This window comes from Melampsora larici-populina (assembly GCF_000204055.1).
Source record: "Melampsora larici-populina 98AG31 unplaced genomic scaffold MELLAscaffold_62, whole genome shotgun sequence".
NCBI lineage: Eukaryota > Fungi > Basidiomycota > Pucciniomycetes > Pucciniales > Melampsoraceae > Melampsora > Melampsora laricis-populina.
The window spans coordinates 414,788-442,721 of record NW_006768826.1 but is presented as its reverse complement, the minus strand read 5'-3'; the positions used below and the strand labels follow the sequence as shown (position 1 = coordinate 442,721).

At 36.2% G+C, this 27,934-nt stretch overlaps 5 protein-coding genes across 5 annotated transcripts; 2 read left to right on the top strand and 3 right to left on the bottom strand.

The window, feature by feature from the left end:
* Positions 1-296: 296 nt before the first annotated feature.
* Positions 297-3,868, bottom strand: MELLADRAFT_112196 (uncharacterized protein; the record flags this gene model as incomplete). The annotated part of the gene is made up of 10 exons (XM_007416598.1): positions 297-350; positions 431-1,542; positions 1,841-1,936; positions 2,108-2,266; positions 2,334-2,519; positions 2,598-2,813; positions 2,850-3,065; positions 3,133-3,300; positions 3,359-3,490; positions 3,583-3,868. 10 exons carry the CDS (start codon positions 3,866-3,868, stop codon positions 297-299), a joined length of 2,625 nt encoding a protein of 874 aa, XP_007416660.1.
* Positions 3,869-4,568: 700 nt separating this feature from the next.
* MELLADRAFT_112195 (uncharacterized protein) lies at positions 4,569-5,217 on the bottom strand (the record flags this gene model as incomplete). The annotated part of the gene is made up of 3 exons (XM_007416597.1): positions 4,569-4,883; positions 4,977-5,027; positions 5,098-5,217. The coding sequence occupies 3 exons, from the start codon at positions 5,215-5,217 to the stop codon at positions 4,569-4,571; spliced, it is 486 nt and encodes a 161-aa protein (XP_007416659.1).
* Positions 5,218-5,457: 240 nt separating this feature from the next.
* On the top strand, positions 5,458-6,487 carry MELLADRAFT_112194 (uncharacterized protein; the record flags this gene model as incomplete). The annotated part of the gene is made up of 2 exons (XM_007416613.1): positions 5,458-6,347; positions 6,418-6,487. The coding sequence occupies 2 exons, from the start codon at positions 5,458-5,460 to the stop codon at positions 6,485-6,487; spliced, it is 960 nt and encodes a 319-aa protein (XP_007416675.1).
* Positions 6,488-7,431: 944 nt separating this feature from the next.
* Positions 7,432-8,014, top strand: MELLADRAFT_112193 (uncharacterized protein; the record flags this gene model as incomplete). The annotated part of the gene is made up of 2 exons (XM_007416614.1): positions 7,432-7,696; positions 7,809-8,014. The coding sequence occupies 2 exons, from the start codon at positions 7,432-7,434 to the stop codon at positions 8,012-8,014; spliced, it is 471 nt and encodes a 156-aa protein (XP_007416676.1).
* Positions 8,015-14,949: 6,935 nt separating this feature from the next.
* Positions 14,950-19,284, bottom strand: MELLADRAFT_118156 (uncharacterized protein; the record flags this gene model as incomplete). The annotated part of the gene is made up of 11 exons (XM_007416596.1): positions 14,950-15,741; positions 15,841-16,010; positions 16,099-16,170; positions 16,286-16,402; positions 16,493-16,583; positions 16,692-16,772; positions 16,846-16,941; positions 17,021-17,163; positions 17,248-18,057; positions 18,362-18,531; positions 18,624-19,284. 11 exons carry the CDS (start codon positions 19,282-19,284, stop codon positions 15,666-15,668), a joined length of 2,487 nt encoding a protein of 828 aa, XP_007416658.1.
* Positions 19,285-27,934: the final 8,650 nt, after the last annotated feature.

Genomic DNA, 27,934 nt, shown 5'->3' with positions numbered 1-27,934 from the left:
AACCACATAGATAGGGGTGATAGTCCAAGAGTATGGATAGTGATCAGAACTCAAACACATCATGGCAGCTCTGGCAGATTTGTGGTCTCTGATTCACATCAAACTACATATACTCATAAAGTTGTATACATTTTTGAATTGTCTATCATCTCTTGGAAGGGTTAGAATGCAGAGTAGCCTCTGTGAAAGGAAAGATCAAGTAAAATTTTGATACAAATGCTTCTGTCACATGGGACCTGTCCACCATTTCTCAAGACTCTCATACTTTTTTATCATGTTGAATTTTCAAAGAATTCCTAATACAGTGTCTCACTTTTCAAGCGTTTGAATTTGCCTCTGGGAATCTTGTGCTATGTAGAAACATTTTGATATGTTGATCAGATTCAAATCTAGAAAAACAAAATGAAAATTCAGTTTGAAATTCACTCACCTCAATACAAAACTCCATTTCAAAAAACTGTCCATCCTTTTCAATCATCTGTTGCATCACTTCACGAGCATAATGAATTTTGAATTGTCTTAAAAGGTTTTGTGTTTTAGGATTTTGAATTTGTGTGAGCTCATGTAAAGTTGAATCATAAGTTTTTAACCATTCCCAAAAGATATCCCAACTGATGACAGTCCATTTTGGAGTAAGGGTAGCAAATTCTAAATGATGGATAAGTTGAACAGACGAATTTCCTCTTGGTGACTCTTTGTGTTCATTCATATCTTTCCAAATTGGTTTGTTTATATTTTCCTCTACGTAATGAAGGTATTCAAGTGCTTTATTTTTTAACCATTTACGAAAGAATTCACTTGCTGATACATATACGGTTGGTGTATTTGTGAACTTTTCTCCAAGTTTATAATCTTTAGTTATCATGCTTAAATCTTGTGTCAATTTGCAAATCCATGAAACCTGACGTATAAAGATTGGGAAGATGATATGCTCTGCTTTGAATGACACGATACTATTGAAAGTCTTCATATTCAACTGAGCCAGGTGTCGACTTAAATTCTTGGTCATGGATTTTTCAACTGAACCATAAGCACGAGACATATCCTCAAAGAGTTCTTTGTTTTTCTCAATGATTTGTTTTCCTTGATGCGCATAAGTGAATACCAAATCACGTGTTTTACGATAAGATTCTTCATGACTCCTTCTAAATGATCTATGAACTTCTCCCTGTTGTCTTAAGTGATTTCTAATCTTTATAAGAAGAGAGCTGTTATTGGATGGAGGATTAACTTGTTTAGGTTTTCGAGTTGATGGATTTGTCATCTCTTGAGAAGAAAGTTGTGTTTTTCTTTCATTTTGTTTAGGAATAACCTTTTCACTCAAAATGTTTTCAGGGATTTGTTGGCTGTCTGTGTGATCATCTGCTGGAAACATTTTCTTTTGTTTCCTTTTGGTTTTAGACCTCCAATCGTTGGTAGTGTCGATTTGAATGCTCTGCTCATATCCATGAATGTCTTCAGTCCTTTTTCCATTGACAGTACTGCTTCCTGATAGCTGGATGTCTAGGATATTTTTGAGTTCCAAAGCGATTATTGTCAGTACTAGATTTGTATTTTGTAAAAGCATACATCAGATAATACCTGGAGTAGCTTCATCAACCAATTTTCTCTCTTTTTGATTTGACTCTGTGGAAGATTTTGACAAAATGTTTTGCTTCAGATCTCTGGAAGTCTTGCCATTTTGAACAATATCCATTTCTTTGAACGATACTTTGGATTGCTGGTCATCAAGCTGGTCGTATTTTTGTTCCACGGAATTCATCAGCCCTGAAGTTGGAATGTAAGGATCAGTTATTTGTAAATTCCTTTTGAAATTCTGCTGGTTTGAAGGGATCCTGACCATGTTCTGACTGCGATCCTATCTCATGTCGATTGGTTTTGCTGCCTGATATATCTTCCAAATTCTTGGTTCTGAGAAGCTTAGCAGGTGTCGAACCTATCATCTCCACATCCCGGTCAGAACCCTGAATGTTTTTATTTTGTATTTTCCTTGTGTCTTCTGAGTTGAGATATTTTGTCTTACGACCAATACCTAGCGAGCTTTTGAATACTGTACCTTTTGATCTCAGTTATTTGTTTTCAATGAGAATCCGTTGAATAGACTCACGATCTGATTTCCTCTTGTATTCATTCCACTCATGCAGAGCTGTTGACTGTTGGATACCTTGAGCCTCACTGACACTAGCGTGTTTTCTTTTTGCATTTTGGAAGGGTTCATTTGAGTCATTATTTGTATTCATAGATTCCAATTCTCTTATTTTTCTTTCTATAATTTCATTCACAACTAGAATTAGTTTATTAACCCAGTATGATAGTCAATGGACAGGAATTACCTTCAACTGATTCAGAATCATATTCACTAGCCTTTTTGTTTGATTTGATCGCCTGAGAAGCTAAATTCTCCAGCCCTTTATCCATTACTTGTTCTCTAGACTCAGTTGCATCCTTCCCTATGCTATGATCTGGGGACTGTCCCAAAGGTTTGGTAGTCTTTTTAGAGGCATTTGGGTATTTGAGTTCTATGATTTCACCAGGTCAACCCACCGGCATCAGCTTGGATCTGTATCTTCTAGAACAGTCATGACTTCAAAGCATACCTTTGTTGATTCCAGTGAGCTGGATGTTAGCCAAATTTTCAAAGTGTTCACTAACTGGGCGCATGATTTGCTCTAGTTGTTTTCTGAATTTTTCATCTGATTTGGATTCCTTTTTTGTGGGCTTTGCATGCTTCTGAATGTGATTTGCTCTTTGATCCCTTTCACTGGCAGGATATGGAAATTTGGCCTTCACATTATTATCTTGTGAGACACATTCTAAGATTGATATCAAGTCAGTTCAAGATTGATTACTTTTGTTATTGCAATATGGAATTTCACCTTTCAGTGGATTATCAACTGAACTGAGATCTCCATTACTGTAATCAACAACAGATGTTGACTTCAAAACATTGTCCAGATCAGGCATTTTCCTAGTTTTCTTTTTCAACCAGTTTTTCTCAATTGTTTCAATTGAAATGACATCATTAGATTCAGATGAGGAGACACTTTTGGTTGATTTCAATAGATCTGTTTTTCAAAGAAATCAAAAATTAACTAGAACCACATGATTTCATAACCATTTTTCAAGGCTCACCTTTCATTGCTTTTGACTTGCGGATCTTCTTGCTTGATAAGGTAGGTTGCAACCCAACATATTTTCCAATGTGAAGATCTCTTCTCTTAGTTTTGTCTTTTGCCAAATGATCTTGTGTATCTGATTGTCTGGAGTCCATTGAGCAAGGTGCCTTAAGGGCCTTATTTTCTACCATCCACAAAATCAGTGCTCAGTGCAAATCAATTCCATGCAGGACTGCACATACTGGACAAGGTACCTTCAGAGGGTTTGATTCTTGGAGAATCCATTGGAGTAGTCTCTTTTGGGTTTTCAAACTCATCCCAAGAACTCATGACTGAATTGATATCATCAAGATGATATCCTTTGTAATGATTTGCTGTAATTGGATTAAAGAACTTAGAACCCTAAACACAATTTATTTGATGGATTTTATTTTCAAGAGGAGTATGAAAGAAGAACTAAACTTACTAAATGGATGATGATCAATCATGGTGAGATCATTTTCTAAACCATTTGGAATCTTCTGATCAAAACTCATCACTTGATCATTTTCAGAAACTTTCCAATTTCCAAGAATTATACTTTCTACTGAGATAGGTTGAACTAATGTATTCAGATCATCATGTATCTTCTCACTAGAAAACTTAAAGCAATCTTGACCTTTTCTATAACCATTCTCCTTAAGATTCTTCTCAATTGTCCTTGGTGTTAAGATTTCTCTTGTGAAGGATAGAAAGACTTGTTTGGGAATCATTAAGCATATGAAGAAAGAAAACCATTTGGAAGGACAAAACATTGTTTTTTTTCTTTTTGTGGAATGTGATCAAAGATTAGGATCACAATGAATTCTTGAAAATTGGATTGAAATCAATATGGATACGAAGGATCACCACCAAACAAATCATTCAGTCATGTTTGATGAAAGTGAATAGTTTAAATATTATAATCATGTAGCTCATCTTTAATTCCATGTTTCAATCAAGTATCTCCAATAGTATCTGTGCACTGATTTTGAAACATTCAATCAAGGCGTGTATGGAGATAAAAGAAACTTAATTTAGGATCTTGTTACCACGTAAGCTTCATGAATATAGAAAATAGTGATTGTATGTCTTGATAATATGCTTAACTCCTTAGATTAGATTTGAATTTTGCTCAAGAAACATGTCTTTACATAAGCTGCCTGTCTCCCATTCAACTTGAGGTTTCATCAAACACTTGATCAGACATATCCATACCCACAATTGATCAATGTTTTCTAAATTTCTAAGCATACTTGTTTGAAGATGTCAAGCATTAAATCAAGTTTATGTATTGTACATCTTGTCACCACAGAGTATTCCATCGGAATCATTAACTCGGGTTTCTCAAGTAATTAAATTTTCATAAAACAAACGGTTTTACATGATACAAATCAAAACGAGATAAAAACTACAAGAAAAAGAAGTCAAATATCAAATCAAATCACTAGACTGATGATTAGACTGATGATTAGAATTAGAATTAGCAGTAGGAGAAGTCGAAGAAGAAGAAGAAGAAACAATGGAATCCATTTGACCATTCCAACCAGGAGCCAATCTATGAAGAGTTTGAAGTTTATTTAACCGAAGTTGATGTTGGATTTCTTGTTTTTCAATCAACTTAAGTTGTTCTCTTTTTGATAAATAATCATTTGCTGATTGGTATTGGGTTTTTAAATTTTGTGCATTTGTTTTTAAGTTTGATAAATAATTTAATGATGAACTTTCTAGTGTATATGGATAAACAAACTGAAAGTGAAGATGTGGTTTTTTGGTGTGAAAGGTTTAAATGCATTAGTTTTCTTTAATAGAAGAAAAAAACAGGAATTGAAGATTACTTACATAGGCTGTTATGTCATCTGGCATTGGATGTAAATCGGCTGGTAAGACGATCTGTGATTGAGATGAAACGTAAAAGTTAAGAGATATGATCGAATGTATGGATGATGGATTTGAAACTGACTGGTTTAGGTAACCAAGTTCCAGGTGCTTTGATGAGAGGAATGTTATTAAGTAATTCGTAAGGATGATGTGAGTTATTTTTTTGTTGTTGACTAGAGCCAGCTGAAGGTTTGAAGTCCATCTTTTATTCTGATGAGTTGGTTTGTTGGTCTTGAGAGTTTGTTAATGAGGTGATCGAGATACTTGAGAAAGTGAGTGAGATCCAATGACGTGAATGGGTCAAGACAGGTCAAGACTCAAGTTTAGAGTGAGACTCAGAACAGTTAAGGTACATAGCCATTTAAGCTACTTAAGCTTATGTAGTTGAGTACCCTATTGAGTTGAAAGTTGAAAGTTGAAATTTGAAAATGCAAACCAACCAATGAATTACTTTTTACCTTCAAACTCACTGACTTCTTATCATCATCATCATCAAAAACAAAAACAAAAACAACAAAACCAATCAAGCTCAGCAAAAAGAAACACTCTAGAATCTCATCTTGATCATCATGAAACATCCAATATTGAAGATTGGACTCAAATCGAATTAAACTCAACTTCTACTTCAAATCATCCATCAAGTTCATCTGATATTATAAGCACCAACCCAAAAGAAACTGAAACATCAACTAACATCAGAACCGTCGATTCACCTATTACAAACTTAGATCAAAGTCAATTAATTTCTAAATTATTACCAAACGAAGATCACTTACACGAATCTCAAGTTGATTCTTTAACTGATTTTGATCCACAAGCATGGAAAAGAGGTGAAGAAGTGACTAAAGATCATTCGTCTCATTACGAAACCCTTAAACCGAACTTGATACCGATTTCGAACCAACTTAAGAAAATCAATATCATGAAACCTAATGAACTTGAATCGAAACTATCTTATCAAATCCCTGTATCATCTTCATCTAATTTAACTAATCTAAACAAACCCTTTGATGAAGTTTCTCAATCTTCAAATTTAAATCAACCATCGAATTCGAATTTACCAAGATGGAGACCATACCTTTCTATATCTCGAAGAAAATCTAAAACCCTAATTTCAAAGAAACCTATTGATGAAATTCCGATTAAAGAAACCAAAGTAAATGAAAACCAAATTCCAAAAGCTTTAAACAAACCAAATCCGAAAAAAGAAAATGAAGAAGAAGATGATGATCAGAGTGTTAAGAATCGATGGTTTAAGATCGATTACAAAACTTTGAAGTTTATTGGAATTAGTAGTTTAGTCATCATCTTTGGAATAGGAATCGGAACTAAGTAAGTGATACTCCTTTTCTTTTCGAGATTTACATCATTTTTTTTCTGATGATTTTTTCGGGGGGATTAGGAAACGAATCAATTTGAACAAATTCAAGTCTATGATCTTCAAATCATTTAAACCTTTATCAATCTTTTAACCAAGTTTTAAAACCCCTTTCAACTTCATTTCCCTTTCTACATCGTTTTTTTTACAATCTTCAACTATCTACCTCATCTTTTTTTCTTTCTTTGCTTCATCTCTTGTAAACTTATTTTTGCATATCTCTTTTTCTCTATCTATATCTCTATCTAAACACGCATTGCAATCTTTCACTTACTTATGATGATCATGATTTTTTTTCTCGATTTATGTGTGTGTGTATGAGTATGTAACACTTTGTAAACCTTTGTTCAAAGTATCTTATTCAATTTTTAGTTTTCAATATCTGCATGTCTTTGTGATTCATAATTTAACTGAACTTGAGTTGTATGAGGATTTCGAACCACCTGGTTTTGAGTCTTGACCACATTTTCCTTTAACTGGGATCCTAAATAAGTGTTGAAAATCTGATCCCATCAAAGTTGTTAGACTAGGGAGTAAACGTATCTGTTCACCTTTCACGGTTTTCTACTACTTTACTCGATATAACTGTATCCAAACTTGAAGATACCATTGAAAGGAACTGAGAAAATGACGTATCGTAAAGCTTTGGCTACTAAAGTTCAGAGCTTTCAAAGTGCTACGCTACTTTGTCGAATATCGTAACAGTCATAGGGTTGCCGAGTGATATGAAATAAGATTTTCGAAATCTCATGTTTCTTTTTGAAATCAAAAAATGCACTATGTATACACATCCGATCTTATAATCAACCATGGCTAAATTGATTCAACAGAAGAACCTCAAGGAATTGAGAAGGAGAAGTCTGTTTAAAGAAAAGACTTTTAAGAGGTGACCACTGACCCGGGCTGACTTCCAGAAACATGTCGGATAAATTGAGTTCAGGGCCGGGTCAAAGCCTTAAGAACTTATGAGTGTGACCGCTTGAACAGTGATGATCAGTTCTCTTAAAACATCGATTTACTTTGTAGCAGACTCAGAGAATGGAAAGCTCAACCAAACCAGAAAGTTCACATCAAGTTCAACAAGCCAACTCAATCAATCAATCCAAACACCATCATCCATCTTCAACCACAAACTCAGAATTAGAATCAAATCATTCGATCAATACACCAATCCCTTCATTAACTTTAAGTCTTTTTCAACATTTGTTTGATGATCGATTAACTTGGCAAAGAAAGATAGGATGTATGACAGCCACTTTAGCTATTAATCTTTTTTTACCTTTTGTAAATGGGATCATGTTAGGTAATCTAAACCCCTCCCTTCCCTTCATCCCTCTGCCTCGAATTTCTTTCTACTTTCATATCAGAATTGATGAATTGTTTTTTTTTCTTTGGTGATGTTTTTTTTTTCTTAGGGTTTGGTGAAATCGCTGCTCGTGAACTTGTTGGAAAATATTTTGGATGGGGAATTGGACCGTTTAAAGAATCGTATCGAACAAATTCACAAACTCAACTTACAAAAGAAGATGAATTGATACTTATTGAACCTAGTCTTCAAATCTCAACAGATCAAAGTCGGTGGTGGAAACCCAGCAATCAAACTAAAATTGATCAAAGGTGAAAATAAGAAACCGGTTTAAACGTCTGTTTTTTTAGTAAGACATTGGATTTTTAGATTGGGTGAGTGGATCACTGAAATAAAAAGAGGACCGATTGTTGGAAAGCAGATTTTTAACTTTTTTTTGCTTCTTAAGACGGTTGAACGGTAAAGTCATAGATATATAGATCATGTAAGTTCTTACCTCCTTCTTTCTTTAAAGTCTGTAGCTTGGTATCTTGACACCACTTTCAATACTTTGGATCATAGCCAATCTGTCTCTGGTCACGCTCTAGTTATAAACCTGAACCAAGTCCTTCCCAGTACGTGGGATGTTGTAATCCGATCTGGTTCCTAAACACGTTCAACAATTTGGAATCTTGATTTAAGATATTTATAGAAACTCAAAAAAATTGAAAAACCAATCAAACCTATTTGATTTGAAATCAATTTCTATAAATTGTACTCTGAATGAAATGTAAAAAGATTAAAAATAAAGTCAAAGTCAAGAGAAAGAAATCACTTCAATCAAGTTGGTTTCAAATCATCCTACATACTTCTTTGAATCTGATTTTCACCCTTTTTTTTCTTCCAATCTATATATGTACAATTACATAAAGTAAACTACTCCCCCAAGAAGAATTGGAAAACATGCTTTAAGTGAAGTTTTTTGGGGGGGACTACTTTTTTCGAAATGGCCTTTTAGCAATGTTTGTCTTTTGTGCATTTTTTTAAGATTCAGGCAAGAATTTTGTAAAGAAAAAAATCTGCATAAAACCAAGATACATATTTTCAATTTTGGTACACCTAAAAACCTGTCAATGCCAATATAATATGTATTTTTCCAAGGGTGAAAAATGATTACATTTATTTTTCAAAATGATTAGAAATGGATTACTTGTGCATCAATTCTTCATTTTTCTGAATTAGGTCTGCATTATTAATCATTTTGTGCATTATTCATCATTTTGTGCATTAAACTCAATCAGTTTTTCACCTTGGAAAAATACATTATTTTTTGCAGTGTGATAGCCTTTGGCTCACGAGGCACTTTAAGCAATGCATAAGAAAAAAACAGCTTCTTGAGAAGCTCATTGATCCAGAATTTGTTTTCTCTGATGGGTCTTTGATCCTAATTATATATCAATCTTGACACTTCTCTTTACTTTTTTTACCTCATTATTTGCTTGTCTAGTTTTTCTTTGTTTGATAGTTCTTTGGGGTTTCCTCAAATTGCTTTCAATCTACATAAATTTACTGATCATAAAAACCCTGAGATGTTCTTAAAGAAATCTTAATTTGATAAACTTTATACAAATCTTTATGAATTTGGGATTTCTTTTTGATGGTCAAAGTTATTGAATCACTTTGACTTGAGCACACCTACAACTGTTGTAAGATCTATTGGAAGATTTTGAGGGCTTTGTGTTGTTGCTAGATTTAATGTAGAGGTCAAAAACTTGAAAAAGCCCTTTTGAGATTGATAACTCTATATACTGCCCATTGGTCCAATCAGGACCCTGGAATGCTCCTACTAAGGCGTCTGACCAAAAATGTCAGGTTTTGGCCTGTTTGAGCTCAGATGTATCTGTCCAAAAATGTCGGGTTTTGGGTTTTGGGAGGTTTACCGCGCATATGTATCTGACCAGAAATGTCGGGAAATTGGTCCTTTTGTGACATTTATGGGGTTTGAACCCACAGTAGTGTGGTTTTTGTCAAATGACCGGAGCTTTTTTGCGGATACCAGGGCTTTTACCCGGGTATCAAGGCTTTTCTCCGGGCCCGTCGCTTGGAGGTATCTGACCAAAAATGTCGGGTTTTGCCAAAAAAAAAAATTGCGACCAGCGTAATGTCGGGTTTTACGTCAGACGCCTCAGTGGGCGCATTCCAGGGTCCTGTCCAATCTGCACCAGGACAATAGAGCTCAGTCTGATAGTGATATAGCTTAGAGTTTATGACTTCAAAAGTTAAATCTGGTAACAACAAAACTTTTCAACAATCTTCCAGTAGATCTTACAATGACTGTAATCTCCTTTTCATTTCACTCAAGGTCAGCACAGGCCCCAGGGTGTTAACAAAGTGGAATATGTGACATGGCAAAAGACACACTGGCAAGTAGGTTACACGTGCAAGTTACTCTCAAAAGAGGTGCATCAAAAGAGTAGCATCAAAAGGCAAATGACAGACTCCCCCAATGAGTCAAGTTGTGCCACAAGCAATCACATCATCATTCCATTCCTCTTTAATTCCTTTTTTCAGTTGTTACATTCTTGTTATTCTCTATCAAAAAAAAATGTGTCTTGAAAAATCAAAAAATAAAACATAATCCAAGTTTCAAATTTTATATTCCTCAAATTATACAGTATTCTTCATAATTGTTATTTTTCAAACATTAGTTATAGTTTCCTTGTTCAGGTCAAAAAAAAAATCTTTGCCACCCACCACCCTTTCTGTCAAACAGAGGGTTAAGTTTTATGTGGTGCATAAGTTGTCCTTTTTTTCACACAGTTATTGTTATCCTTGCAGTAGAGCAGGGAGCAACACAGTGGGATAGCTCAGCACCAAGTATGGCCACACACAGTGCTCTCTCTTACCTTTCTTGCCCCGGGTCAAAAAAAACTGCAATGTCAGGCCCCGGGCCACTATGAGTAGCACAAGTGACTGTCTGTCAAAATGAGTCAAAGCTGATTCCTTTGTTTCTCTTTGATCTTGACCACATCTTTGATTATGTACATAAACTGATCTTTTTCTCAAGGATCAGTTTTTTGAATCATAACTCTTGGAATTTTTTTTTGAAAGTTTAAATTCAAAGATACTTAAAACTGATTCAAAAATAAGTAAATAAGTAGACTGCATAACATTTTGAAAAGATAAAAAGAGTTGAAAATCAAAGAAAAGATGGGGAAAACTGTTACCAACTGAGAGTTTTTTTCATCATTGTAAAGTTGCTTACATGAGGTTTAAATCTACTCCAAAACTTGTCATTTTTGAAATGTGAAAGGAGTACAAGAAGAACACACTGGGCTCTTAAAGTTACTCTAGAAGTGTTAACCAAGAAAATTCTGGATCTCACTTCTTGAGACTTCTCAACTCTGTGTACTTCTCAGATCTTGGAAAACTCATTAGATTTATACATACAGTCAATTTACAAAAGCTTGACCAAAGTTGCCTGGCAAACTCCAGCAATTTGGCAGGGAAATTGTGACAAGCTTTTCTGAAAGTTCCCTTTTTTATTCTTCATTAGTGATATTTTTGGTGCCAATTGTTGTGGTTTTTCAGTATGGTTGGTCATTTATGGTTCTTTTTGTTGTGGTTTATTTAGTCAAAAATATTGTGTTTTTTAGGGTTTTGTTATTTGAGGAGGTTTTTTTATTCAAGTTTCTTTTGTTTATGCAGTCTTGAGGCTTGGACATTTGTATCATTTTTGGTTTTTTTTTGTTGTAATGCTTGTTTCACTTGGCACTATAGGTTACATTTTTTATGAGTTTCATGTTTTTTTACAATTGTTATTTTCTTTGGCTACTAGCCACCCTGTAAGATGTTATTTTTGTTGTTATCATTGGTTAAGAAATTATCAATCCTAGGCAGGATCTTTACTCACACATCACATCTCACTGTTTTAGTGTTTTTGACATAATTTGTAGTAAGTTTCTGTTGATCTTATTTCAGAACAAAAGAAGAATAAATGATCAGAGAAATAAGAATACCAACTACATACATGATTTTTCAAAATTCACCTATAAGGGTACACCAAAATTAAAAACCTGTATGAAAAACAAGTATGAAAAACCCATTCCAACCCATTTGAATTTTGGCTTTTGGCTAAACATAACAAAGTCCCACACTTGCCTTGAGCAAGGCTGTAGTGAGCCAGGGACTTATGTCAAACTTGCACACTCCATAAACTTGCAGTAGAGACCTTTGCAGGGAGCCTCCATCACTGGCTTTCATCTCATTGCCCACCAAGGATTTGGGTATGGTCCAAAGAGAAAAAATATGTGCCTTACTCTGGTGGCAGTGCATATTGTACAGATTTACCTCCAAGAAAACTGGTCCCCTCCATGAACAAAATTGATTCAAAGTTTTGGCTTCAATAGGAAATTATGTACATGTGAACCACACATCTAACTGCTGCAAATGGGAAGTGATGGTGAAAATGGTGGGTTTTCTTCTAAGGCAATCTACATAATAAGAGCACTTTCCTTGGTGAAGAATATGTACAATATGTGCCTTACTCTTGCACATATTTCTTCTCTTTGTACCATGTCTGAATCCTTGGTATGGAAAAAGATAAAGGGGATTGAACTTGAAGGAAGCTCCCTGCAAAACCCACTACCACAAGGTGATGGAGCGTACAAGCTTGGTGTAAGTCCCTTGCAAGGCAGGCATGGTACTTTGTTAAGTTTATAAGCTTTTGGTGGGGAAATCTTGAAATCCAAATGGGTTTGGACAGGTTTTTCATATGGGTTTTGATGTTTGTGTACCCTTTATGTATGTAATTCAGTTGAGGCTCTTTGAGTCTCATGAGGAAAATATTACTTTTGCTAAAAACCTTGGCCCAATCAAGAAAAAATAAAACAGAATTAGACCCAGAATTCACCGCAGCAGCCACAACGCAGCAGAGAGAAAAAAGTTTGAGGGTGCTGTCACATGTGGTGTGATCTCCCTCCTATTCGGTCCTTTTGATTCCCCCGTTGCCGCCAAAATTTGTTCATATTCTCAAAATCCCTGCCAGCACTTCGTTTTCCTCACCAAACTCAATCCCCCGCTGCTTCTCGCATCCTGGAAATGTGTCCTATCCAGTGTGGACAATTGATGGCTGGTCTCTGTAAGGAAAAAGGTACGCTTTTTTGCATTAATCCCTCCATTTGTCTTTTCAGTGCATTTCATTCAACTTGCTGATAATCCCCAACAACATTTCTAGGTATCTTCTCCAATAACTACCATCATACTGTCCCAAGTTCAACCCTTTCGAGTTTGGATTCAATATGTCAAAGTTTGATGTCTGGAGATCACATCTTTTAATTACTAGGTCAAATCCAATCAAACGGAATTAACACACAAATTGTACCATCGTTGTAGTTTTCAGATATTTGAAGATAAGCTTGATCATTTAGAATCAATGAATTGTAGTTATCAAAGATTGTGATTGTATAGGAATTAGAATCGATGAATTGTAGATAAGAGTGGTGTGAAAATTGAAATTGTTTCAATCTTCTTCATAGGATTACAAGCGGATCGATCAGTTTTGGTCTTGTTCAAAAACATCAGTCTCTAGATGACACAAGAGAGCTGAGATTGTTCAAAATCTTCCTCATAGGAAGATAGGAAGGTCAATTGGTTTTGACTAAGCAAAGCCAATCGATTTTTGACTTTGAATGTCTTCAAGAAAACTGAAATGGTTTTTGATCCTGTTCATAGGACCATAGACGAATCGAATGGGTTTGGATAACTTGAAGCCCGATGATATCTTTTATTGCCCTCATAAGAGATCTGAGATGGTTCTCAGCTTGCAATCATAGGATTGCCTCATAGGAGAATCAATCGGAATTGATTGGTTGTGATATTTTTCATGACCAATCGATGATTCTGACAATCTCGACTACGTTGAAAAATCACTCACGTTTTGGATATCTTTCATAAATTATTTCATCTCAGACTTTTGGTATTCAGCAGAGCTCGCACCGGACAGGTTGGAGATATGTAAGATACCTCTCAATCAACTTGCCCTTCTTCATAAAAGCTTGTCATCTCTTATCTTCATCTCATCTCTTATTTTCATCTGTTAACAAAAATTCTGCTTGTTATCAACATATGAGGAGTAGTACAGACAGAGAGGTTTCACAAATCAATCCAACACCTCAAACCCATTGCAAAAGAGTGTGGGAAGGAAGAGCTGGTGAGGTGATGGTGAGACAAAGCTAGGTGGACCAATCACTGATATCAGACTGTGTTGCGAGGACGGTCATCTGAATCAAACGATATGGAAGGTTGTTAGAAAGTACCCCAATAGATGATGAATAAGATGTTATTTATAATGTAGCACGTAGAGTGACTTACCAAAAGTTTGACAAGCTCATCTTGCCAGAGTGTGCGACAAAAGAGATGGCCATGTGAGGGTGAACTAGACCCAAGAGATGAGTGACGGGCCAGTGGAATGGAATGGAGGTCGCACCACGTGTGACAGCACCCTCAAACTTTTTTCTCTCTGCTGCGTTGTGGCTGCTGCGGTGAATTCTGGGTCTAATTCTGTTTTATTTTTTCTTGATTGGGCCAAGGTTTTTAGCAAAAGTAATAAAGAACTTTTCAAAACTAGAGCTACAAGTAAGCAAACCATAAGAATCTTCCTAATCCTATCCCATCTAATACATAGCTCATCTCATCTTACAACCCCTCACTCATGATGAACTTCAGTCAACTTCTATACACCTTTCTCACACCTTTCAAAACCCAAAAACCCAAAAAAACCAAACTGAGAGCATCCACAGCTGTGTGCCATAAACCGTGCCTTACATAGATTTGGGGTATTTTTTCCCCCAAACACACATACTTAACTTGAGCAATGCTCTACATGCAAGTCAAAATATGCCAAAGATCTTCTTTTTCCGCTTGCACCCTAAATCCTTCATTCTGTACCTCACTTCTCCCATAAACTCCAACTTGTCAATCACCAAACTTAACTAAGTCTCTCACTGGCTCTGTGCCAAAAGCCCAAGCCCCAGCGTTGGCAAGGGACTTTGTTAAGTTTGGTCAATCACACTCTCCACAAATCAAACAGCTCAATAACCAACTTATAACCCATAATAACCCCCCCAAAATATGCTACAAACCATCCTGTAAGGAACCACATCTGTACATCCTTAAAAATCCATACCTCAAACACTACCCTAAAAGATCTATGCAACTCTCCGTACGTTATAAATTTACAGATGCTCTGAGAAAAAAAAACATTTTTTTTTCAACATTAATTTTTTTTCAATAATCACATTTCCAACAAAAAAATTTAAACCAAAACAAAAGATGTAGATATATATAAGAAAAAGTACTTTAAACAACCAATCAAAAAAAATGAGAAAAACATTGAATTGAATGAGAATGAATATTTAAAACGATTTAAAAAGATTCTAAAAAAAAATGACTTTTTTTCTTATTTAATTTTTATATCTTAAATGAAAGTAAAAGAAATTGTTAAATTAACAGAAAATTGAAAAAGTGAAAAAGTGAACAGTAAAGAAGTTAAAAAGTGAAAAACGACAACTTTTCTAATATAAAAAAGAACACATACACACACACACAGAATATTTAAAAGTAAATCAAAAGCAAGGTATATGTATATATTTATTTAAGTTGTTTTTTTCATTATATATAAAAGAAAGAAGAAAAAAAATCAATCAAGAAAAAAAGAGAAAAACAATGTGAGCCTAAGCGATCCGATTCCCATCTCCTTCTTCCAAATTAAACATTAAACACCCTATTATCTATCTATGACCTCCAACTCCAACTCCAACTCCAACTCCAACTCCAACTCCCAAAAAAACGTTTCCTTATAAACAAGTAAATCAACTGCTTCTAATCTAATCAGATCTATTCAACTTCTTCTATTCATTCAATACACACACATTTATATATACTTCTATAATTTCTGCATCTAATTCCTCATCCTCATCATCCCATCCTAATTTACCCGAGTTCCACTACTCCCAGGCCCACTCACCACCCAAGACTTTTCTCTTTCTTGTAAAAGCATTGCCCTAAGAAACCCCCCACCCCCAAAAATCAATCAATCAATCATTCGTTTGATTTCGGTTACAAAGTTTTGAGAGATCATCATCATTCAATGAATGACTTACGAAAGAAACCTAACCACTTCTGGCATCAACGGACGTCGATCCGAATCATCATCCCACATCTTTTCAATCAATCCTACAATCTCTCGTCCCCACTTTCGTCTGATCTGACTGGTAGATGGTCTTAATCCATTCTTTCCTACTTCTGCAAAAATCGCATGTTCATTCATTCCCTAATCGCCCCAGAAAAAAAAGTCAGAAATTGGTAAAATCGTTAAAAAGGTTTTTTTTTGGTTTTTTTTTTGCTGGCTTGCTACTTACTTGAAACGGATACGTTTTTTCTTTAAATGACCAACACAATACTTCCCAAAAAACCAATCCAAGTGCATAAACCTAATCCAAAGATCAAAGAAAAATCCCAAATCAACTTCATCAACCAAACCTATTCCCCCCAAAAAACCAAATCTTCCAAAAGAAAACCAGACAAAAGAGAAAAAACCCGGCTTACATCAATCGAATGATTATAAGAAGGATGAGCAACCCAAAGTTCCGGAGCTTGCCAATTTAACGTTCCACAAGTCGTTGCACACATCGACATCACATCTCTTTTAACTCTTGCTAAACCCTATGAAACCCCCAAAAAAAACCAAACCCCCAAAAAAATCATTCATGAGTCAATCTTTTTCAAATGAGAAAATTCATCGATCCACTCAACAAAATCAGTAATCTTAGCCGATCCATTAGCTGTGATCAAGACGTTAGGACTCTTTAAATCTCGATGAATAATCGAAGGAGTACGTTGATGACTATAAAGGAAGAAAGATCCAAACCCAAACCAAACCAAGAAAAAACAAATCTTCATCAGAAAAGACTCATGGTGACATGGTGATAAAAAATCTCATCCTCCTGCTTACAGATATTCAACCCCTCTAGCCGCATCCAACATCATCGCCAAGATCTGAACAAAAGGAGGACAAGGGATCTTACGAATATAACTAGAAACCAAAACCAAAACCAATCAATTCATTCATCTTTAATGAAAAAAAAATGATCCATAAATCCACTTACTCATAAAGATCACCATTCCTACAAAGTTCAGTAACGATAGTACAAGGCACATGACCTCCAACCGAAACCCCAATAAACCTCACAATATTAGGATGTCTAATGAAAAAAAAACAATCCATCAATCTCTCACACACACACAAAGAAAAACCTCATCTAATCGAAATAGAAGACATACCTCAAATCACGTAAGAGTCCTAATTCTTTAATATCCATATCTGTTAACCTACCTCTCAAATCACAAATAGCTACTCTAAAGTTCCTATACCTTCCCATATAAACATCTTTAAAACTACCACTTCCCACTTTCTGTTCTCTAGCCTATAATCCCAAACCGAAAAAAACACATCACAGTTAGTCATCTGATCATCAAGAAATAAAAACACTTTAGGGATTTCAACATACTAATTTCTCCGGAGGGATTTCTTTATCCGATAACTTTAAATCTTCTAAATCCAACAAGACATCCAAATCATCACCAGCCGAAGGAGACTGAGTCTCATCCGTTTCATCATCCGTTCCAGTCGTAGTCGTACGATGATTGGTGATCAAGCCCGACGAGCTCGGATCAGTATCGACCGAAGCCGGTGGCGAAAGTGGTGAAGGTCTCGGTCCCAAAGTCTTAGTTTGATCAATCTTAACAGTAATCGGTGTATCATTCAAGAGTCGAGTTGGACCTTGAGTCCCACCAATGATGACTTCTGACATATTAATCTTTGAGATCGGACCGATTGAAGCAATCTTGGTGCCTACTAATCTGATACTCTTTCGTTTGGAATTCGAATGAGTTGGATGATCTAGTAATGGGATCGTAGGAGGATGTTGCATAACCTCTGTGACCGGTTGGACTGCTACTTGGACTGGTGGATCGATACCCGTTGCAGCTAAGTAATCGGCTAATTGACTTTGAGGTGAGAAAGCTCCAGGCATAGGACTTCGTCGTTTAGGTGATGAACTTTTAATCGTTTCATCCTTTTCAATCAATCGGTTACGTAAGTTATAAAGAATCGGTTGGGGATTATGTTCAGGTGAACATAATTGAGGATCAATGGAATCTTCAATGGATGTTTCGGCCGTTTGTCCTGTATGGTGATGATGATGATGATCATTGTCTTGGAAAAATGAATGGTGTTGGTCATCGGATTCTGAGGTTATTGATGAATCTTCGGTTTCGGATAATAACATGCTGATTCGATGATTGATGTTGTATTCGCGCTAAAGAAAATTCATTCAAAATGAAAATTGAGTTCGTTAGTGATTTGTTTGAAAAGAAAATTTGGGAATAGATTAGAAAAAAGAAATCGTAGGGTGTCAATCTAAAAAGTGTTAAAAATGTTCAAGCACAAACAAAAGTATATCAAGAAAGAAAGGGTAATGACCCATAACACCAACAAAAAAAAAGCATCAAAAGAAAAAAAAAGTAAAAAAAGAACTAATCTCTCTCTCTCTAAGAAGATATTCTTATAAAAGTGATATTTTTGTTTTGAGAAAAAAGATACGAAATTTTGAAAAGACGAACCCAACCCAATAAAGCTTGAACCATTTCACGTTTAGTTAATTCATGAGTTTCACTCAAAAGATTTCTTTCACGACAAAGTTCAAGTAACCTGTTATGTTTCTTTCTCATAAGACTAGTTTCTGTAGCATGTGAAAGACTATAACTCGGAGCAATAGTCGAAGGAGGAGGAACTAAGGAAAAAAAAACCAAAAAACCAAAAAACCAAAACAAAATCAGTATGATGAAAAAAAAAGATAACAGGTTTTGAGAAAAGAGTTTTGACCTTGTTGAGCTCTATTGATGATAGTTTGAGGTGCAAGAGCTGTGATAGAAGGGTTAAGTGAATGATTACGAATCAATAACTCATCCGGTACACCTCGATAGACCATTGTCACAGGTGCAGGTTTTTCTTTCTTCGTAGGTCGTTTCGTATTGATCGGATTAGGATGATTGATAGATTGATCAGTTGCGATCCTGTCCCGTTTCTTAGGTGGTGGTGGTGGTCTCATGTTAGTGGGATGTGGTTCTAGGATTGGTTGGATTAGTTCGGGTGAGATGTGTTGATGATGTGGATGTGATGGTGATTGTGGAATGAATGATTGGTGTAGGATCGAATGGGTTGGTATTGTTGTTGCTGTTGTTGCTGTTGTACTTGGGTTTGTGGTTGTGATGGTTGGAGTAGGTGAAGTAGAAGAGTTTGTGATGCTTGGATTGAGTTGATCGGATGTAGATGATAGAGATAGATGAGAAGGTGATTGTTGATGATGATGAAGTAAATGATAGTTTGGTAATAAATGAAGAGGAGGAGAAGGAGAAGGAGCGATATCTAAACGATGTTCGAATTGAGTTAAGAATCTAGGATGAGCTGCTGATGGTACTGCTGCTGAATGAGTAGTGATAGGTTTTGTATGATTTGGTGAATTTGATCTGAAGTTACGATCCATGTTGAGTATTGAAGATGAATGAAGAGGATTGATGGTTTTTGATGAGATTGGTTAGATCGAGGAATGAGAAGTGCAGTAGTATCCTTCTAGTAGTCAGTCTTTCAGTAGTCAGTCTCACTCTCAGTAGTCTTTGTCAGTGGGTGTTTAAGTAAAGAAAGGGTTCGATTCGATTCGATTCGATTGAGTCACAGTCAGACTCACAGTCAGAGTCTTGAGAATGATAGGTTGGATTATCGATGGACGATTATGTAATCTGTTCACACACCTACCAATCCGGTCAATTTCATCTCATCTCATCAGGAATTGTCTCATCACCTCATGAACTTCGAAGCTCGAGTTTCATCACGTACTTTATCTTGTACTTATTCTTAACTTCAAACATCTTCTTCATCCAAATTCACTTCATAAGTTTCATCTCTCCCAGTCCCTCCACTTTCCTTAAACGATATCCATCATGATACATATTCATCCTTTAGAATCCAATCCAATCCAATCCAATCTTCTTCCATGATCACACTACATACATCTTGATCTTCATCTGGATGCATTCCAAGCATAGGCTAGATTTTTTAAAACCTGTGTAAAACCCATACATAGTTTTAACTTTTGGGTTTGATTCGTCACAAAGTTGAGCAATAAATCAAAGCAAGAGCCATCCTCCACACGAAGTGCAAATCTCTACCAAATCCACTATGATCACTTTCATGGCTAACTGCAATCAGAACATCTCTCTCTTCTTTTTTTTGGGTCACATAGTCAGAATACTCACTTCTTGACCAACACTCACATTCATGCTAGACAAAACTCAAAAAACCAGTGACATAATGATACACAGTCGTTTTATCAAATGTACTGCGCTTGATGAACTCTTTACAATTTTCAGATCAAGTATTCTTGCAACGGAATAGATCCGGTAAGAAAAAAAATCTGCACAGTATATTTAACAAGAAAAAATAAGATCATATGGATGGTTTCTTTTTCATTGATGCATAAATCATAAGCTTAACTGAGCCCCTTGATCACCAGCGCGTTCAACTTCAACTTCGCAGAGGGGCTTAACAACGCACTGGTGGTTTTGATTTTTGGCGTGTGAGCTCCAAGAATTGATGTGCTCCTATGTTGTTGTTTTTTACCTCACCGTAGAAAATGTTAAGCTTAAGCGCTGGTGAAAATCATCTCATTTTAACTTTTATCCATCAATTCATGATTCAAAAATCTGATGTGATCTCTGAATTGGTATGGGTTTCATAAATTCACAAATATCTGTCTTACTTCAGAGTCCTCTTGAGTGTTCAAATTCTTTATGACTGATAATGGGAGTACATACCTAGATATCAGCAAAATACTCATCATGGCTCACACTTTTTGTCAAACCAGAATAAAAACCACACAAGGTGTTCTGTACATATGATTTGCTTATTCAAGATTGAGCCAATAGCTGAGCCAATAGCTGAGCAGCTCTGGATGAACATCATCATACAACATGTAGCTCCCAATTTATCCATCCTGTTGCACATTTGTAGTGTGTGTGGCAAGTGTGCAGTGACCAATTATACTTCCAGTCATTTTCCCTCTGCTCAATTGAAGGGGAAAATATTTAAATGACTTCAGTTTGTTTCTTATTGATTTCTTTTATACTTTTCCTTTGATTTGATGTTTGGATTCATCTTTTTTAAGATCTTCTCATTGACATGCACAGTCTAGTTTTTCATATTTGATTTCCAGTTTCATATCTTAATCAAAAATCAGTTAAACCAGAGTCTCTTGAACTTTGATAGACAAATTTGTAAAACACAGATCAAGTTTGATTTTAATAGGTTCCTTCAAACTAGAAAAAAAATGAAAACTTGAAAAGAAAATCTTTGAGCCATGTGATTTAAACACAACTGATATAGAGCTATAGTGCAATCATACCACTGTAAACATCATTCAACTTCCCCAATTTGGCAGAGGAAAATGATTAATAGTACAGTTTTTCATAAAAGAATCTAATACTGCACACCTGGGCCATTTCACCCACACTACATATGTGCAGCAAGCTAAGTCAATAGTTGTCTATCATGTACATACAGGTCTGCTCAGTTTTTTGCCCATCAGAATAAATAAATCACATGTTATACCACATGTAACTTTTTCGACTTTGAATTTTTTTTCCCAAAAATTCACTACATATAATTCTGTAGCTGCTCAGGCAATATTGTTGAAGCTTTGTCTTAGTAACAGAAAGTGTGTTACATGCAGTTGAGTTGATGAGATCACACCAAAACATTGAGTCAGTGTATGTAGTCAATCTTTTGGAAGCTTTTTTCAATCTGAAAGAAGTTACAGCATGTATTACATATGAATAACTTGTCCTGATGAGCAGATAACTGAGCAGAACTGTATGTACATGATAACCACATATTCACTGAGCCTGCTACACATATGTAGTGTGGGTGTTATGGCTCAGGTGTGGAGTGATAGACCATTTTATGACAAATCATACTCCCAATCATTTTTCCCTGCCCACTTGGGGAACCCGAATAATGTCTGCAGTGTACTTTTTTCAGTACATGCTTTTTTGGTTTCTTCAAAATTGTAAAGCCCTATGAAGGAGTTCCACTCCAAATACAAAGTCTAACTTTGTGATTACACTACAGCCTTGTATAGCATGTATTTAATTACACAGTTGACAATTTTTTTTCTTCAACATTTCATTTTTTTCTATAGTTTGAAGACACCTAACAATAGCTTTACACCTTGTTGGATTTTGTGATTAGAACTTCCCAAGAACTTTGGAAATCTTATCTGTTTGAGATGCCCTCAGTGCTTGTGATTCAGATTGGATTGGTTATGTTGGTGTTCTTTGAAGATGAAGTTCTTTGAAAGTAGGAAAAGTGAAAAGATGGATTCTTACAGAGCTAGAAAATAATCTTAGAGCAAAAAGAAACTAATCCTTTTCTAAAAATCTATTCTACATCATATAAATGATTTATGCTAATAGTATCTTTTTAGTGGAATGTAATTAGCAAACATACTTAATTACACAATAAAAAAATTGTTGCATGGTAAACATCATCACAAATAGATACCAACTTGATACCTTGGCTAGGATATGTGATGAAATTAGAACATAGAATATCTTGATCACATCCTATCACTCCTTTTTGAAAGGAACTTTGAGTTATCATCATACACACATATTTCTATCTGTATCTTCTTGTGGTTCCTGCCATTCTTACAAATCTCAACACTTGCTTTAAGTTTGAGGCTTGCTAGGTGGGGAAGGAGTTGCATGCAGTTGGAACAGGTGCCAAGAAGAATGGTCATCTATGGTACCTGATCATCATTCTACTCTGTTTCCAAGCCTAGTGAGGATCTCATACCAATCTTTTTTGTAAAAGACAGATTTTGGATCATGAGGCAACTCAGTTTACAAAGCATATATAATAAAACTTCTTCCCCCTCTCTCACCATTGGTGAGCTGTGACCACCTACTTGTCTTTAGAATACCATGAGGAACAATCATCAAATACTTTCAATCTTTCTAATATGCCTGATTGGAAACCTATTAGCCACAGAAGAAAATGTGATGGGTGATCTCAAAAGTGTCAACAAAAGGATTTTTGATTTTGATCTCAATGAACCACCACCACCAGAGATAGAGGACACAAATCCAAGGCCAAGTTTGGAAAACAACATGATTGATAAGAGGTTTGAAGTAGGTTTTGGTATGAATTCAGATCTGGAGAAGATTGGTATCCAAAACCCAAGCTCATGGTCTCAAGAAGCAATCCGGTTATCAAATCTTGAAATGGGTGATTATAAGTCAAATGGATTGCAAGTATCTATGGGAGAGAAACAGGATGGAGGTTCTGATCACTCAAACCTACAAAGTGTTCCTGAAGATGGATCTAGAAGACATCTGCTAGAAGATCTTTGTCAATCAGGACAACTTTGGGTAAACAGGTATCCTAGATCAAAGGGTATGAGGATACCCTCTAAGGCATTTTCATCCAAAACTTTCAACAGTCTACCAAAGTTGAATCTCAGAATACAACATAACCTTGATGGAAACAGCCTAAGGAGATCTGAGATAGAAAAACAACTTCATCTTTCACAATTTTCAACTAGATTTAAAAAACCTATTGCAAATCCTGAGTATAAGGGAAAATCCAAGATGAACCTTACTCAAGATCCTTCCATGGGATCAAAAGGTTAGTCAGTTTATTGGGGTCAATCCTTCTTTTGAAGAAAACTCATCTCTGACATCCTCCGAGTCTTAAACATAGACAAGAATGCTTTACTGTCAAAAGAATACTGGGAACAACCAGGATCACAAGGATCTAGACAAGTGGATTTGCCTGACAAATCACTCAGTTCTTCTAATGAAAAAAGGGTATCCAGAGGTCTCAAAACCTGGAAGATAAACCAAATGAGGATAAGAAAGAATCTGGCCAAAGACCCCACAAAAGACCATGCTCCTCAAGAAAGCAATGCTCTGGATGATAAGATTCCTAAAACAAGTTTTGGAATTCACGAGAAAGATCAAAAATCTCAAACTGAAAGTCTTGAAGGGAGTTCAGATCAACCAGTTCCAGAAGAATCTTCATCCATCACCCAAACTGAATTCCAAAGAAAAGTATTAAGTTGGTATAGGAACAATGGATTCAGTAAGACAGAAACTTCAAACCATTTTAAGATTTCTGTTAGAACCATCACAAGATATTTGAAGTCAGAAACCCAATCAAGTATCATTGAAAATCAATCTAATTCTACTTCAAGAAAAATCAATCTTCATAATCGGTTTAGAAAAACATTTTTTTCTGATGAGTATAAAAGATGGGCAGTCAAATGGCATGTCAAACATGGACTTGTTCAAAGAGATAGTGCTACTGCTCTTGGAGTTTGTCAAAGTAACTTGTGTCTTTGGATAAGAAAATTCCCATACAGTCCTACTTCTGCAGCCTCAGGGAGAAAAACAAAATGATCAGTTGGATCTTTGTTGATCTTATTCATTCACAGTTATGATGTCATGAAATTTTTAACATCTGAACACATTTTTTTCCCATCAAGTTCACCATTGTCATTTCCATGATTTTCATCACTTCCTGATTCTTTGCATCACTCCCACCCGTTTTTATCCCTGGTTATCAGTTTGTTCTTATGGTGTATGTTGCATCTTTTATTCTTCTTATGCAGTTGGTTGTGGATGTTGATTTTGATGTTTTTTTGGCAGTTAAGGTCTATTTTTTTGTATGCTTGGTTTACTTCTGTCTTCATGGTTAAAATGTTTGATGATTTTGTCAAAAAACTCTTTATTTCATCTAATTCATTTATATTCTATGTTTTATTTTTGTTATTTTCTCTTTATTAGTGTTAAGAATTTTTTTTATTCTTTGTGACTGCTAGACACTTTAGAGTGTTATTTTTCCCCAGCAATTTATCACCCTAGAGAGTTAGCATTGGGAATTCAACCATAACCTTTCAGTCTTCTTTCTTAGTATTTAGTGGTTTTCATGGTTCATGAATCCATATTTCTCAATTTGACTAGTAAAATTTGAGTACATTCCTGAGGCAAGCTGAGCAGCAGCTTTGAGTGATCTCTATGATGTCTTATTGCTTTGACACTTACTATGCCAATGCAAGGGACTTGTGTCAAGTGGCATTACTTGTGTGTAAGGAAGTTCTGTCTGTAAATTTGAAGTGGTCCATGCTCTCCTTTTCAGATCATATCCTCCACCATTTCCCTTGTTATTGTCTTTTGATCTACTACTAGCCACTTCAACTGCAATGAAAATGTCTATTTAATGTTGTGTAAAAGAAGGTGCAAAACATGGTTTACATTCTTTATGGTCCATCTTTGCATGTTTGATATCATTGATAGTACTGTGCTACTAGTCAAATTGCTTGAAAACTTTCTACCATGAATGCTTGTGATTGTTCTATTTGACTTGACACAGCTTCTCATTTCTGAACTCTACTATTTGAAGGGTTTTCAGCTGCAGGTTTAAAGGATCATGAAACATCAGATCAGAAAGAACTTTTGTAATGCTTGATTATCACTCTTTTGACTTGTGCCATGTTACTGTTAGCCTTTCATCAAAACTCGGATCTGATATCATCTGCAAAACAGTGGTTAATATCTTGAAAGAACACAGCTGGAACATGTAATAGTGATCTAAGATATGATTTCTATACCGTCTCAACATCCTACTTGACTTCTTGATCCAGAAACGTGTCAAGATTGCCCAGTATTCAAAGTCAGCTTTCAGTAGGCGAAAATTAATTAACTCTACTGACAATTGGGTGCCTAACCCACATCTTGAAACTACCCTTATACCATCATGAAGCTGAATCAGGGAAAACTTGAAATCCTTCTCATATTCCTTTGCAAATATTGCAATGTATTGGCCACAGGACACGTTGTAGGAAAGGCTCAACAAAGCATTAGCAGCAGGCGATTCAAATTTGATCTCAATGAATCACCATCACCGGAAATAGAGGAAACAAATACAGAAACAAACTTCATAGGAGGTCTGAACGATAAGAGCCATGAAAGAGGTGACGGCCTGAATTTGGATCCGGCAAAATGTTCTGCGCAAAACTCAAGTCCAGTCTCTCAATCTTTTTTCCACACGTCTGATCTTCAATTGAGAAAACCCAAAGCTTCTACGGGGGAACAAGATGATGATGGTCCTGATACCTCCGACTTACAAAGAGTCCTTGTCCGCAAAGCCAAAAAAAGTTTGCTGACAGACCTTCATCAGTCAGAGGAAGGCTGGTGCAAGAGGTCCCCCAGATCAAGACGTATGAGGATGCCATTGAAGGGGTTGCTTTCCAAAAGTTCCAAGATTCCACCAATCACAGATTGTAAGACGGGTGACCCTATAGCAAGCTCGAGGGGATTTGACAAAGACCCAGGAATAGATTTTGCTCAAGACTCGACTGACTTTCAGAAATCGATCTCAAGTCGTCTTCCCATCCGTTCCCAAGAGGCAAAGAAAGAGCATATTGTCAAGTTGTCAATTATTGGATCAGAAGGTGAGTGATTTCATAAGCCTGAGCTTTAATCTTGAAGCGAGTTCATTTCTTACCCCCGGTTAAACATCTAGCTTCAGACAAAGAAGCCATGTCATCAAGAGTGTACAAGGTCCAGCCAACCGTGAAGAAATTCAAGCAAGGGTGCCAAAACGAATTTCTTGCTTCGACTTCTACAACAAGAAGCACGCCAAATCTCAAGGGGTTCTCAACTTGGGAAATCAAGTCCCATACGAGTTTGGAGAAGGAATCAGCAGAGCCTCATTTGGACTATTCTGGTTCCCAAGCAACTTCTGATGACCTTCACATGACTAGCAGTGTTGAAGACTTTACCGATATAAATCAAGAGTCTCGACTCCAGAAACAAAGCGAATTCAGAAAAGCTGTTGTGCATTGGTATAGAAATCATGGCTTCTGCAAGGGAAAAACAGGGAGGCATTTCAATATACATCCAAAGACTGTAAGTAGATACATCGATTCAGCTGAAGGGCTAGAGAAGCAAAGAGCGGCTGGGTTGACAGGAGGGACAGTCGCAAGGGAACTCGCGGGCGTTAAAGCTATTGTATACCCAGATGAATACAAAAAATGGGTCTTGAAGTGGCATTTTGAGCATGGACTACCCCGGAGACTCACTGCCGCTTCACTTGGAATCCCTGATGGCACCATAAGCACTTGGTTGAGGAAATTCCCATCACTCACACCGGAGCGCCGGAGAGAGACAAAAAGTTCTCACAATGATCATGTGGTGACTCCAAGGAAGTAAAGAAGAAGAACCTCTGGCTCTGAAACAACAAAAGAATCAAGCAAACAAAGTAGATTGGATTTCACATTGGTGTGAATCTGAAGATAGGTGATATGGCCATAGGTTGTTGAGAACAGGATGACTTCACCATATGCTAGTTGGTGCTAATTATATGGAAACTAAGTACACTCCTTGAATACTCTTGGGCTACTGTTCTTTGATACTCCTGCCCACTACTACTGAGGTGGGGTTTAGTTTCTTATACAGATTATTTTATTAAAAGATTTTATTTAAATCACCATCATCATCATCATCATCATTCATTCATCATTCAAGTTAAAGGGAAACCGTGTTCGCCGGCAAAACCTGATTTAACTCCCAATCCCTACTACCAATTTCCAGGTTTACACGCTCACCACATTTAATCTGATTTCCACGCGCCCCACCCCAAATTTACTCCTCATTCCTCTCATCAATTTAATCCACTGCCTACCAGTCTTCACACTATCCTCCCACTCGTGTATAGCCGCCAAACCACTCCAACCAAGTAGTTATCTATCAATCAATTCAAACAAATTCATTAAAACTTCCTTCAAATCCCAATGAAGCAGACCAAACTCACACTTTTTTGATCTCTAATCCTCAAACTGTTTTAATCACTTCACCAACACACACCCTCATCTTTAGACGGTCTCTCAACTTGATTGTGGTGAGCTCAATTTCATCCTTCTCCAGACTTGATCATGTAATGACATGTGAACTGACTTCAACTCATTGGTATGCGTAGATATCTGCTTTAGCTCTTTCATTTGGACCTTACTCAAGAACCTATTTATCAAATCCTAGCGGTCGATTTCTTCTGTCTCACTTCTGCTGCATTCGATCATT